Genomic DNA, 14,987 nt, shown 5'->3' on the forward strand with positions numbered 1-14,987 from the left:
TTAAAAATATTTAATACCTAGGCTTGTATCCTAGTTGGTCTAAACAAATTCATATGCAACATTTTTAATAGCCTAGAAGTTGAAACTATATTTTTTGATTTAAACAAAACTCTAATTTGCTTTTTCTAGTTGGCGGCATGCATTACATATTTTATCTTTTTCAAAATTTAGTTTAGGAAAACCTATGAGTAGATCTTTTCTAATAAGTTTTGAAATTATATCCATGCTAGCATGAGCTAACCTACAATATTATAGCCAACTAGTCTCATTGACTTTGGCATTCTTACAACAAGGTGTTGTACGTTTTGCATGGAGAGATTCTCTAGATCAACTATTTCACCGTTGTCATATCTATGTCTAATAAGCTTATAGCATTATCAATGGGATTCGAGACAATGCTCATAGATGCTTCAAAACAACTTTAAAACCTTTATCATAGACTTATTTTAAGTAAATTATATTTTAGTCTATCTACAAGTAGTACATTTTCTATAAGGATAGAATGAATTATACCAAGACTACTAATATCGATGATTTTTTCTTTGTTGTTGCCACCAAAGGTGACCACCCCTTCGTCCTTAGCTTCTAGGGTGATGAATTGCAATCCATGCTTCTAGGGTGATGAATTGCAATCCATTCTCCGTCATGTGCCTTGAGCAGTTGTTGTCTAAATAATATTTTCGTTTCATACCATGGGTTGCATGACATACCTATAATACATAAATTCAAGTCTTTAATTTAGGAATCCAAACTTTCTTTGGTCTTTTCATGTTTAAGTGCTCTAGTTCCTTTTGGAACCCATAAGATGTTTCCAATTCTTCTCAAATCACAAACATAAGACTTATGACCTACTTTACCATAGTTGAAACATGTTATATTTGCAAATCTATCATCAGAGATTTTAACAAACATGTTTTTCAAAAATTTTTGCCTTTTTAGCAGATTATAACCAAGGCCCACCTTATTATATACCTCTCTTTGATTATCCAAAATTATTTACAATTTTTCTAAACTTAGAGTAAAATTGTCAACAATAGATTTCAACTTGCCTGGCTTCTTACATTAATAACACACCAAATGCTCCTTCTCGTTCTCCTTACTTGCCTCCCCCTTAATCATCGAATTCTTCTTAAACCCTTGCTTCTTCCTTTTCAGGAACCTCCTAAACTTCCTTGTAATCCAAAGCCAATTCTTCATCGTCGTCGGTATCCTCTGACTCCTCATTTTCATCTTCATTCTTGGCCACCGACTTGAGAGATATCATCTTTTTTCCTTGACTCCTCATCATTGTTTGCCTCATTGTAAGATTGTGAGTCATCAATGATCTCAATAGCTCCTCCAAGAAAAGTTCGTAGAGGTCCTTAGTTTATTGAATTGCGGTCACTTTTGTTTTCCATATCCTTGGCAGAGATATGAGATTCTTTTTACAAGATTATAGTTAAAATATAAATTCTCGAAACTCTTTAAGCTATTTATAACGTCAGCAAATCTAGTAAATATTTCAATTGTAGATTTACTAGGTTTCATTTTAAAGAATTCATATTTATGTACAAGCATGTTAATTTTGGATTTTAAAACTTGATTTGTACATTCATGTGTAATTTTTAATCTATCCTATATTTTTTTTACAAAATACAAGTAGAAATTCTGTTAAACTCGTTAGCATTTAATGAATAATACAAAATATTCATGGCTATCATTAAGCTGAGCTTATTTTTTTATCAAACTCATCCCATTTTTCCTTGGGCTTGGGTGAGGATACACCATCAATTAATTATCTTAGTGGGTGTGTAAGGTCCATTGATTATGACACCCCACATGTCATAATCAAATGCTTTAATGAAAATGTGTATGCGTGCTTTTTGATATGTGCAGTTAGTGCCACTGAAAAGTAGGGGTTGGTTGGTTGAGTGTTCCTCAACAAAAAAAGATACAATTTGGATTGCCATCAATCTTTTCCTCTTGATGATTAGGTTAAGTATTGGATGCCAGAGAAAGAAAGGAGAAAAGAGCCGAAGCTTCTACCAATGGGGAACTCCAAGATGAAAAAGCACTTACCAAGTGGGGAGAACCGACTCAGGCTTTCACCCCTTATATAGAGCTCTAAACGATAGTGATCTTGTTGCTCATTCGATCACCTGTCCATCGGCCACTATGTGCAAACTCAGGATTCCACGATTACAAGCGACCATTGATTGATCTTGATTAGAATTGCGAGAAGGAATGACTGCAACAATGAAAATTCTATCCGTATGCATGATGCTTCAAAAATGGAACTGACTCCACGAAATTGTGCTTGCAATTAAATGTAGCTTTCTGACGCATTTAGGGCTGATCTGACAGCTCGAATTCAACTCAGTTGGCTCACTCGATGAGTAATTAGCTACTTCCGTCTTTCGAATCAAGCAAGCATAGCTCAGACTTAAAAGTGGGAGACAGGTGATACTGCTCAGATTTGCCATCCCTAAATTCTCGTTTAAAAGCTTAATCTACCAACCACATGATAATACGTATCCAACGAAATCCATGGCCAATCAAAACTTCAAACAATCAGCGCAATCAGTTACAGATCAATGTAATCTCAATGTACCCAAAAAGAAATATCTTAATTGATCAAATTAACAAATAAAGAAAGCGTCCGATCTTGCTACACCTAAAAAGGAATATCTTAACGGTCCCTATCGGTGAATAAAAAAAGCTTTACTACTCGTCCGTGAATCACGCGATCCTAATTGTGCATATTCGCACCCTCTCTACATAAATATCAGGTAGGGAATCCTCCATGTATGATGTGAAACGCAAATATCACAATCTCATACTTCAATCTCTCTTTTATCTCTTCTATATCCTCTCAAAACTTTAGTTAACTTAAACATCAAAGGGTCCCAGCCGGACATGTTCCAATGACCCCTTGATCATTTTCTTTGATCGCATATTAGCTCCAGCACTATTGTACAATGCTCCTCTACCCTAACCGAGCAAAGTAGCCTAGCTTATTAACTTGTTCATCCATCAGGTTGGATTTTGAGTAGCAATAGAGAGGACTCCCTTAAAGTCTCAAAATTATTTGCGAATTTTGCAAAAAAAATATTTAGTCATTGATTTTGCAAGAAAAAAATGACTTTTTTTTTGGCAAAACAGTCCTAAACAATTTTATCTATGAACCTGAATATGAGATAAGCAGTATAATCTAAACAAATGTGTATTGGACATTCAAAATATGTTTATCAAACATTTAATAAATGTGTTTTGCATATTTGTAAATATGTACCGTCCATCTTGGAGTCTTGTCTAAGGGAAAAAGTGTGGGAGAATCCTAAATTATGAATTAATCTTCAAGGTGGCGAATAGGCTGAGTTTGGTTGTATGTTGAACGAGTTGGATCTCGATAAAATCACTAATCCATCAACTTATACCTAATATGTTTATTAAATGGGTCAAAAATTTAAAGCAAAACTTGACCTCTTTGTTATATAGATAACTTGATCAAACTTCCAAAACTTGCTTAACAAATATGTCAAATCAATATAAATAGGTTAAACTTGTTCTATTAGTTAGTTGGATTAAATACATCTTAAACAGACTAAATGAGCATGCTAACCTAATCTAACTAATTAAATAGGTCAAAACATGTTAAACACATCACCAATCTAAACCTAAACATAATCTATTTGCTAAAAAAGTCGAGACGATGCGCATATCACATGAACTTAGTTTACGCTAAACTTGAACCTCTAACTTGAGTGACTTGTGTCGCTTTCTCACGTCTAGTCATAAATTATCATCTTTAATTATTCTACAAAATTTAGTCTTATAATTTTGGCAAAATCAATTATTAAATAAGTTTTTATGCAAAATTCGCAGAAGTCCCAGGTCTAAACACCACCCCGGTACGGTTTGGTTCCAAAACTCTCAGGCCCGCCCGATCTCCCTCCCGGATTTTTGAGCGAAGCATTGAGATTGACAGCTAGCACGCACTCATAACTGACGGCGGAGATGGGCGGGCCATGGACCGAAAGGGTGCGTGTCCCTTTAATTGCCGCTCCCAAGTTCCTGAAATCCTCCCGTCACGGGTAGCCCTTGCTCTCTTTGGCCATCGCCTTCCCTTCCCTCCTTCCCCAAACCCTTCCAAAACCCTCCTCTTCTCCTCTCGTATCGTTCTCCATGGAGTTCTGGGGTAATCTCTTTTTCTCTCTATCTCTCTCTAGTTTTATTAGGGTTTTATTGCTTTTCTTTCCGTCAGTTAGGTTAGACTTTGTTAGTGTTTTCCGTGGACCCCCCCCCTTTGCCACTTATCATCACGAATCGTCTCATGGGCTACGTGGATATTCAAAATCTTCCATCATTTCTGTGTTTTATGGCGTGGGAATGTTCATGTTCCTAACATCATTTTTATGCTGTTTTTTTTTGCTTTTTCTCTAAATAGTTTTTGGATATCATCGACCTTTCATTGTGTGTCTAGGTGTTGCGTTTTTTTCTGATTGCTTTGCTGTGGTGTGTGTTGGATGCTGGAGGAGGATGTATCTGGCTTAATTGATGTTCTTTATTTGTTCCAATGTATTTATGTTCTTATGTTTTGCCTTCTGATTATCTTTGGATATTGTTTGGCTTGCTTTAAATATTTTTTAATTTATTCGGGTTACTTTATGTTAATTTGATTATGTCTTACAATTAATGGATTATGAAGATACATTATGTTTCTGGAGAGAAAATGTATGCTGAATACAGAAACTTTTCTGGTTTAACTAAGTGTTCTGATATTGATGGCTACATTATTTTGATAAATGTTTTTTAGCTTCTGAAATGATATTGCTTCTTTCCATACATGTCTATTTCTTATTTCTGTAATAAATTTATCTTTTTTTTCTTTTTAAATGTGCTTGCACATTTTGCCTTTTTTTATTTGAATGTTAATTTCACTTTGGACAAATTTAGTCATTCCAAGTATGTTATTGAATTAGGAAAAAATGTTAAGGTATATGAAATGCAAAGAAATATAGACAGATGGTTTCCGTAAAACTAATTCATATGGTTGGATAGGGTTTTGTCAGAGAAACTATGCATGGACTTACATTGTAGCTTAAATCTGCAGATATCTCAATTCGTATTTGATATGAAACAGAATCTGACGAGGGTGATGGCTAATGACATTTTTTTGTAGTTGTGAGTGTTTTTTTAATATGTATAACTTTGGGTGGAGGCGGTTTTCTAATGGTTGGACTGATACTGCTATGTGGTATAAGCTCATTATGAAAGAGGGAGAAGAAGGGAAGTAGTTGTGTCAGTCTATTAGAAAAGGCAAAATTATAAAGAGGTATGTTATGTTGGTGGTTCTTTTTTCTATGCTTCATATGAGTTCAGCAAACATGATCAGTCATGCATGCAAGCTAAGAAGATGATTTGTTAATCTTCTTGATTTTGCCAGTTTATATACTTACATAATCTTCTTGAAATTTCTTGATTTTACAATAAATTGTAGGCATATATAAAAATAGTACCATGACTTGTTGATACATATTGAAGACATTGTGATGACTACCTTTTTGTTTTCTGAATCTATTTTAGTATATTAACTTAGCTATAAATGGATGTCTGTGACGACCAATATTATAGAAGTTTCATAGGTATCTCGATTAAGTCAAAAGTATATTCTTCTTTCTTTTTCTCCTAGGCTTATTGTGAAATCAAATGCCTCATTGCATCACCATTATCTCTATCTATTGGCTTGATATAGATTTTTTGAGAATTGTGGAAATAATCTTCTTACAAAGTACAGAAGTGTGAATAATTTCTGTCTAGAACAATGGCTGTTTAATTGCGAGCATCTGGACCATTAGTAACCATATTTATTAGATTATATAAGTGCCCTACCTCCTCATGGTGCAGAAAAGTAATAGTTGTCGACTTTCTTCCTAATTCCAAGAGAGTCCAAAATCCCATGTGGAAACCAAGTTGGTGCTTGCTTTCGTTAGGGTGCACGATCTGAGAATTAGTAACGAATAATATCAAAACTGACTTCATCTTTATGTCTTGTTCTCATCTCACCTTTGAGATATGATAGTTGATGGTAATACCCTTCATCCATGTCGGCTATTTATTTCCTTCTCCGAACTACTATCTCCATAGATTTCCTCAATTGGAGCCTGAAAGCAACTACCTTCTTGTCTTGCTCTAACGTTGGGAACCATGACCCTGCCACCTGCCCATTCTAGTGCTCTAATTGTTTCTTGAACGAGAAGCCAGCAATGGTGTTTGCTGAAGAGGAACACCAAGTTATATAAGTATATATTCATAGAAAGAATAGGCACAAGAAGTTCAAGGAATTGGAGCTAGATGAAGTGATGATGCTATTTAGAGAATGTGAAGCCAACATATTATGGTATTTAATTTTTTTTCTTTCTTCTTTGTTGTATTTTCATTTAGAAGCGCCATGACCTATTTTGGTACAATTATTGCCCTCAACATATCCTTATAAGAGCTCTGGCTGTTACCTTTGTTAGCTTTACATCTTATGAAAATATTTGATAAAAGCCAAACCATTATCTATAATTTTCTATTAATGATTATGACCTAATATTGTAAATCTACTTTAATAACAAATATATCATATAATATTTCTCTTAAATTGGTTAAGCTTAATACACAGTTGCGTGCACACACTGTTACTAATATGTTAAAGGTTAGAGTTGTATGTGTGTGGGTGCATGCATGTGTGCGTGGGTGATACTTTCTGCATTTCTAGGATTTGTTTGGTAAGGCTGTCTTCATGTATTCTTGTGATACAGATTATGCAATGAATTTATATTAGCGTGTGTAGGCTGTGCAATCAATTTGGATACTAGGACTATGCTACGCTTGTACTTCTGTATCTTATGTCAGACTGCTACATCTCACTCTTTTGAGACACTGCATCTGGCAATATTTCAATTTGCCAATATTTTTCAGGTGTGGAAGTTAAGCCTGGAGAGACTGTTAAGTGTGATCCTGGACAAGATAAATATTTGCATCTTTCCCAGGTTTTACTCTACCCTGTTGATGTTTTTGTTTTCCAATAATGTTTGTTAAAACTATTCTATTGCTAACTATTGTAATATTCACCTATAGGCATCGCTGGGGGAACTGAAGAAGGACAAAGGAAATGAAAATGTACCCATTTTTGTGAAACTCAATGATAAAAAATTAGTCCTTGGAACTCTCTCTGCAGAGAAATCTGCTCAAATTTCATATGATTTAGTATTTGAGAAGGAATTTGAATTATCTCACAGCTCCAAGAATACAAGTGTCTTTTTCTGTGGCTACAAGACTGTTGTTGCAGATGATGATGAATATCCTTTTTAGTGTTTTCCTTGCAAGTTATCTTTCGTCAAATGCTATACCCCCACCTCTCCTGGTGCCTGCTATCTTTCCATATGACTCTGTTTCTACATATTCTTATTTATCATTGATTTCCTTGACCATGCTTTCCTCTCATTTTCCTCCACAATTGATGACTTTCAAGGTAACATATTGTAATTGTCCTGATTTCTCCCTGGTTTAAACTAGTTTTTTAGGTCGTACTTCACATAATGATTTTGCTGCTTTTCTTGTTCTTATTTTCAGATAGTGACTCTGATTCTGAAGAGGATGTTCAACTAGGAGAGAAGGTGAATGGTATGTTTTTGCAGTACAATTAACAGGGTTGACATATCCATGTGTGTTATTTTTGAGTTAAAAGCATCAGTTGACAGGTTGAGGCTTTTAAGATCTGTAGCTTTAGTGATATGCTTGAGGTTTGGCCCTGGCATGGTAGTAAGGTTGCTCCATTGTAACCTGGGTGTCCTAGGTTCAAAACACACAAACAGTCCTCCGCACATGGGGGCAAGGCTGCAGACTTTTGACCCTCGACCCTCCCCACACCTCAAGATAGTGGGAGCCTTGTGCACTGAAACAGCCTTTTTTGAGCATTAGTGATTTGCTTGTGTTTATGTGCTTCCTGAAACTTTGCATGACAACCTAAGCATGTCTGCGATGCTTTTGCATCTTCAACCATTAAGCCAACTGTCAACTTTTTGTTATAATTGATAATGTCTGTCTAGAGTCTGAAGTTAATTTTGTTTAATAGAAGATACTTTATTGAAACATATGTGTCTGTAGAGATCTTAGTAACAGGAAACTTCTACTTAGAGTGCTGCATCTTCCTCGGAAGCTCGCCTTCCGCAGCTCCTCTGGAACTTGTCCCCCACCTGATTCAGAAGCTTGCCCCTGCACCTGCTTTAGAAACTTGATCCTGCACTTGTGTCATAAGCATTTACCTCATTTTATTTGGAATGCCTTTTTCTGCTCCCACACTTGTTCAGTCTTCAGTCAACTAAGTGTCAGATGCTACCATTTGTTATTGATTTTACCGCTATATGTTGTGCTTTTCATTGTTTTTCTGAAAGTTTATACTGGTGTTCTTTTAGCTTAAAGTGTTTTATGATTTTCAGGCAAAACTGAGGTTAAGGATGAACAGGCGAAACCTACAACTGGAAAGGCTGGCATCGCTAAGGCAGATGCTTCAGCTGCTAAGCCCAAGGTTAGGATAGAGGAACATAATAAGGCTGATAAACAGAAGGATCAGAAGGTGGATGAGGATGATGAAGACGATGAGGAAGATGAATCTGAAGATGAGGATGAGTCTGAAGAAGGTTCTGATGATGATGAGGTTCGTACAAGGACTAAAAAAGGGCCTTCCCCCACTTATAATTTTTTGATGAATCATAGCGTTCTTTTTATTCATGTGCTACATTCATTTTTTCTGCTAATTTATGTTCTAATAGGTCACATTAACATTTTGGATAGATTATTTGATGAATAATTAGTGATAGAATGATGCGCTAATTATAGTGCAAAAATCATGCTTAAGCGATGTCCAAGAAGGTTAAGATAGTGATTATCTTTCAGCACATGGCTGAAGCAGAGGATGACAGTGATGATGAAAGTTCTGATGAGGAAGATGAAGCTACCCCTCAGAAGGTACATAAACATCTATTGGATATTGCTTATTTTTTCTTTTCTGGAAATTGTTTTGTTAGTCTTTTTTATCCTGTCACTCTGCCTTATATATAGACTGAAAGTGGTAAGAAGAGACTGGCGGGGTCTGCTTCAAAAACACCTGCTCCAGAGAAGAAGGCAAAGTTAGTATCCCCATTTGGTAGTCAGAAAACAGGTGGGTCTGTGTTCTTGGTTAGAGTTAAATATTAAAATCCATATTCTCGTCGATGCAGTGTAAACATGTTCTCATAGGACTCTGATGTTAAAAAGACTTTTTTTTTTTAATGTTTGGCCGTAAAGCACTGATTTATCTCATGTAAACTGGATTCACTTGTAGGTGGTGATGCCAAGAAAGGTGGCCATATTGCGACCCCTCACCCTGCCAAACATGCTGGGAAGACACCTGCAAAGAGGGACAAGGCTAAGCAGCAGAGCCCCAAATCCGCCGGTTCAGTTAGCTGCAAGTCATGCAACAGGTATGACATTTGCTTCCCATTGATTTCACCTTTTTTTTTTCCTTTCCGGTAACACCTATGATTTTACCTTTTTTTTGCAAAATATGGACTCAGGTATCTCACATAACAACGCTTTTTTGCCCCAGAACGTTTAACAGTGAGCATGCTCTTCAGGCTCATTCAAAAGCCAAGCATGGTGCTGCCAAGTGAACTGTGCAAAGATAAATCTTTGAGAAAGACATTCTAGGTGGGGAATGACAGTAGATGCTAAACATGGTACAGGGATGGCAGTGGAAGTCATTACCTGCTTGGGTATCAGTATCTTTTGGTATTTTGGGTTTTGCAATTTTCTGCAACGTAATATTAGTTTAGAATAGGAGTTGCCTCATGCAGTACATTCAGCTAGACTTTGATCATAATGCTTTTGAAAGATGAATGATTTTCTAGCTTTAGCCTGTAGAAAAACTATGATGATTGTTCTGTGATGGAATCATGGATGTTTGGTGTCTGTTAAAGTTATTTTTAGGGTTTGAAGCTATTAAGCTTCCAGTCTTTGCTGGGAAATATGATGAAGTGATTATGTGCTTCTGGGATTTGTATTTCCTAGATTGGAAGGATGTTCATACCTAGCACAGATTTTGACTTGGCGTCATATACAGTGTATGTTGAGGTTGCTGGATTCCTCTGTGGGTTGATGCAGAAGTGGGCAAAGGTATGATTTAGTTCTGCCATTGTCTATTCTTGGCCCCCTTTTAGGCCCTGATGTTGGAAGTAACTTGATAGCTCCAAGTCATTAAGGTTGACGGGGAATTAGAATTATTTTTTTTCATTTCACTTTATTTGCTTTTCTTTATTTTTTTCTCCTTTTCTACAGGCTAAGTTGTTTTACTCTGATTCGGCAGCGGTTGAGTTACTAATCTAATCACTTGGCTGGACGATATTTATATTAGATTATGTTAAAATTTTAAAAGCTGGGTTAGGTTGGACTGCTTGGTTAAGCGCTTGGACTTTTTTAGAAAAGTTTTTAAATATTATTTTTAAAAATTACATATATTGTAAAATATTTGTATAATTATTGATAATACCTATTTTAAATGTAACTGTTTTAATAATTTTTAAATAATAACTCGTATTTTATAAATAAACAGGTCGTTTATATTTTATCTTTTCAAATAACAGAAATTATCACATCAGATTATATAAAATATAAACTACAAAGGAAGTAAATGCTATCACCTTTGTCAAGAAAAAAGAAGCAAGGAATAGGGGCGGCGGGCACACCTATGCATATTATACGTATATTTAAAAGAGAAGGAAATCAAGACTACGAATCTAAAGTAGGCACAAATGTAGAATCTAATTCATATAGAAATAGAATATGATAATTAACAATTAATGGCTGTGAGATTTTGTAGCTTCATAAAGCTCAACAAGAATTAGCACGTTGAGGTTTGAGGCAATAGATCTCGTACATGAACCATTTCCTAACCTTAATTCCACAAATAAAAACAAAAGAGAGACTAAAAACAATATAAAAAATAAAAAATAAAAGACTCATTATAAAAAGAAAGAAAAAGAAGTAGGAGGGGAAGGAGGAGAAGAAAGAAGAAAGGTGACGAAGAAGAAGAAGAATAATAAGGAAAAGGAAAAGATGGAGGAGAAAGGGAACAAGAAGGAGAGAAGAATAATAAGGGGGAGGAGGAGGAGGTGGAGAAGAAGAATGACAAGTAGAAAGAGGAAGAGAGAAGAAAAAGATGAAGAAGAATAACTAGAAGAGGGAGGAGGAGGAGAATAAGAAAAACAATTACAATGAGTAGGAGGAGAAAGAAGAAAATTGAGAGCGAGGAGGAGGAGAAGGAGGAGCGGAAGCAACAAAAGAACAAAAAGGAGAAGAATAAAAACATGGAGGAGGAGGAGGAGGAGGAGAAAAGCAGCAACATGAAGAAGAAGAATATCCAAGCGGAGAAGAAGAAGAAGAACAACAATGTTAACAGGAGGACAAGTTAAAGGAGATGGAGCGACTTTGAGATTATGCATCTTAAAACATGATTGGGCAGCCATGCCTATGCGAAAGACCTAATCTGGTCGCTTTGCTGCTTTAAATTACGAGCCTCCCATGAGGTCTGCTGGCCTTGCGGGCTGTACATTTGTGCAAGAACTATTCATAGTTCCTTGGTAGATGTATAATTTTGTACGTTGCAAACTTCACCTCAAGTCGGCAGCTTATATAGACTCCAGCTTAAAGAAGTGCGGTATCTGTTGCAACATCCTGATATCCTGCACAATTGGCCTAATCGTCCAAGGGAATCCCTCCCCTTTTTCTAAAACGTCGGCAAGTGCAAGGGTATCACACTCAACAATCAACTTTGGAAAACAGATGCTAGAAGCCAACAATCTACAGGTTATACAAGTTTTCAATAGGTTGTCAACATGTCAAATGTAAGAAATAGTTGATTTCACAATTTCACTTTGCTAGCAATGCGGTAGAACTGTGTAAGATTTATCACCATCAGCTTCATGAGTTTACAACCTACATTGACGAAATAGTTTCATGCATTGTGTGGCAAGTTCATTCGATAAATATATAACAAGTGAAGCCTCATGCCAAGCACTGTTGCTTTGCGTTATGACACCTCCTCCTCTAGACTTTCTGAATTCCTTCGTGATCATTTGAAGACATTAGAACCCCTTTTCTCATCAAAGGTCTCCTCAAATCTTTGTGCGCATGCTCTTATCATCCAAGTCGTTTCTAGATCACCTCATTAGAAAATCTGCATTTCCTGTCCTTCCTATTTGTACCAAAGAGATGCCACTAGTATCTTGAAGCAATCTCTTCATTTGTCAACATCCAATGCATATTAAAATTTTTGCGAGAACCCCAGAAGGCATGTTACTGAAATATGGCTTATTATTACCAAGAACAAGTATATGACATTATGGATTATTATCATCACCAGTAAGTATAGATATCATACTCTTTTTTTTTTTTTTTTTTTTGAATTGGAGTATTTTTTCTCGTTTTCCTCTGTCTTTAGTCCATCAGTCATTGGTTGTGCTCTGATGGTGTTCTAAGTAGATCTTGGTGTCCATCCTACCTTGTTTCAACTATTTGGTCCGAAGGTTCAGTCCTGTACCGTCGAGTCCAAAGACTCGGCTCCATTCCCTTTTCGAGGTCAAAATCAAGGTAAGGGATGTTTTAGTTTCTTGGAAGTGGAGCGACTCCCTCTGTACATTCATCCTCTAGGAGGACGTCCGGATAGATGCTTCTTGACATCTCAACAAGAAGGTTGTTCTTGCATTCTCAAGCGCTCTGCCTTGAAATGTTCCACAAGCGGTAGTGAGGCTTGGATTCAGATGTTAAGCTTGGATTCTAATTGTGGACTGGACCGAAACCCCTTCTGGATTCTAATTGTGGAACCATGAAAAGACTTCTTGTGCTAGATGGTGAGTTCGGAAGTTCTGGAGGTGAGCCTAAGTTGGTCCAGACTTGCCAATTGGTAATTCCGGCCTGATTTTTTTTTTTTTTTTTTTGCTAAAAACGGGAGTATCATACATAACATGTACGGATATAACCAAAAAAGTCAAAAAACAGTATATCACGGAGTGCACTGGGCAACTCTACCTCTTCTACCCAGAGATGGTCCCCCGAATGGTTGACAACAAAAGAGGCCATCAATCTGCAGCTTCATTGGCCTTTCTAAACACGTGCTTCGCCTGAAGCACCATCCTACTACGGATCATGGCTCGGATATCTTTCAGCAGTGGGTGATGATCACCGACCCCTCTGGAAACCTGCATGATCCACCTAATGACCGTCGCCGAATCATCCTCCAGAATGACCTTTCTCTCCTATAGGGCACGCCAAACGCAGCACAAACCATCCCAGGCCGTTCTCAGTTCCGCCTCTGGCACAGAGGTGTCAAACAAGTGGGAGCCCCCAGCAATAATCACCCTGGAGTCTGGGTCCCTAACAACGAAGCCCGCCCCACCCCTCCTACCATCTAGGACGCATCTATTGAAATTGACCTTAAGAAAACTTGGGGGTGGGAGCTCCATGGTTGAAAACACCAAACGGGACGCTTCACAAGCAGATGAGGAGCTCCAGATATCCCGAGCTGTCAAAAGTCTATTCAACCGGATCGCCTGAGAGGCCTCCACCGCCAACAGTCGCGCCCTCTCCACCACTACCCCAGGTGATGGGCAGCTCTCCCCAAATGTCCAGGCGTTCCCGGCCTGAGTTCTTAAAAAAGACCTGAATTACAAGCCTTTGATGGATCTTGGCAAAGTCCAATGTGGCCGAACCAAATCCGTGGGTATGCCAGCTCCTTGGCCAGGCCTTCTACATATCACATGAGAATTATTTGTTACCAACCTGTCATGGTCTGATTCACTTCAATGCATGCGTGGAACAGAAAGGTAAAAGATCAGAACCTGCTCCTTGGATAATTTGTAAGCTGCCTATGATGGACAAAACTCCTTTGTTGACTAAACATTGGCCTTATTAAATGGCACTGTCCGTTCTTGTGGAACGTAGACCAGCTGCATTGATTCCGTTGTCTGATTCAGAAACGGATGGCGATCAGTTGTTGCGAGCAAAATCACAAAAGCCATGTGAGCCCCATTAAGCTGGTCTCCACATGCACCATGGAAAAGCTGTCCTAATGTGACGAGCGGGAGCGCAAGTTTTCCAATGACACTGATGAAGCTTCTTAGCAAAAGGCCGTGAGGTTGCGAGGTATTTGCCGACTGTGTCGGCTAACACCAGGTGGCTGATAGGCGATGGGCGGAGCGTCGATGTGACCGATGATCCATGGGTGGACACTTTGCCTCTGAGATGTTGGCCGACGATGGTGGATACTGAGGCAGCAGAGGGGCTTCGGGTGTGTGACCTCCTAGCACCAGGGAGGACAGAGTGGGATGATACCAGACTACATCAGCTGTTTGGGACACATCTTGCTGCGAGGGTACGGTCCCTTCCAGTACCAGATTGCGAGGGGCCAGACGTTAGGGTCTGGGGCACCTCATGCAGGGCCAGTGTCAGGCTGGGTGATCTATCCCGGGTCATCCAGCAGGAGCATGAGCGAGGACCAGACTGCGCCTGGATTTGGAGGTCCGGCCTCCAGCCGAGGGCAGCACTCTTTTTATGGAAGGTGATGTGGGATCGCCTTCCGACGAGAGCAGTGTTGAGCCGGCGTGCTTTGGGGATCCCCGCGGAGTGCGGGGTTTGCAGTGTTGATGAGACTGTGGATCATGTTCTATTTCAGTGCACTTGGGCGAGATCGACATGGCTGTGGACAGGTATCCCGGAGGAGGTGTGGCAGGAGAGGAGCCTCTTCCTGCATTTGATACGACAGGGGTTGGCCAGTCCCGGGTCATGCCAGGAGGCCATCCGAGCGACTTGCACAGCCCATCAGATCTGGCTGGCAAGGAACGCTCGCATTTTCAGTGGGCGCAGGATGTCGCCGAGGTTTGTTGCGGAGTCTGCTCGAGCACTAGCGATGGAGTCCAGACTTCCTACCC

At 38.5% G+C, this 14,987-nt stretch overlaps 1 protein-coding gene across 2 annotated transcripts; it reads left to right on the forward strand.

Moving 5' to 3' along the window:
- The first annotated feature begins 3,868 nt into the window (after positions 1-3,868).
- On the forward strand, positions 3,869-10,055 carry LOC103717262 (histone deacetylase HDT2-like). Of its 2 annotated transcripts, none has more exons than XM_008805581.5 (10): positions 3,869-4,177; positions 6,946-7,016; positions 7,105-7,325; positions 7,482-7,498; positions 7,600-7,650; positions 8,466-8,683; positions 8,923-8,994; positions 9,088-9,187; positions 9,350-9,488; positions 9,582-10,055. In XM_008805581.5, the coding sequence occupies exons 1-10, from the start codon at positions 4,165-4,167 to the stop codon at positions 9,592-9,594; spliced, it is 915 nt and encodes a 304-aa protein (XP_008803803.3). In that variant the 5' UTR covers positions 3,869-4,164; the 3' UTR covers positions 9,595-10,055. The 2 variants fall into 2 exon arrangements, with proteins under 2 accessions (XP_008803803.3, XP_008803802.3); XM_008805580.5 differs by having other exon boundaries at positions 9,614-10,055.
- The last annotated feature ends 4,932 nt before the right edge of the window (positions 10,056-14,987 follow it).

The sequence above is a fragment of the Phoenix dactylifera genome, chromosome 11, assembly GCF_051530095.1.
Source record: "Phoenix dactylifera cultivar Ajwa chromosome 11, Ajwa_hap1_PhDact_Kaust_v1.1, whole genome shotgun sequence".
NCBI classification, from domain to species: Eukaryota; Viridiplantae; Streptophyta; class Magnoliopsida; order Arecales; family Arecaceae; genus Phoenix; species Phoenix dactylifera.

What these genes read in the sequence shown, in the direction of transcription:
- LOC103717262 (XM_008805580.5), top strand. An exon ending in ATGAAGCTACCCCTCAGAAG is followed by an intron (nt 8,995 to 9,087) that starts GTACATAAACAT and finishes CCTTATATATAG; the next exon opens with ACTGAAAGTGGTAAGAAGAG. An exon ending in AGCTGCAAGTCATGCAACAG is followed by an intron (nt 9,489 to 9,613) that starts GTATGACATTTG and finishes TTTTTGCCCCAG; the next exon opens with AACGTTTAACAGTGAGCATG.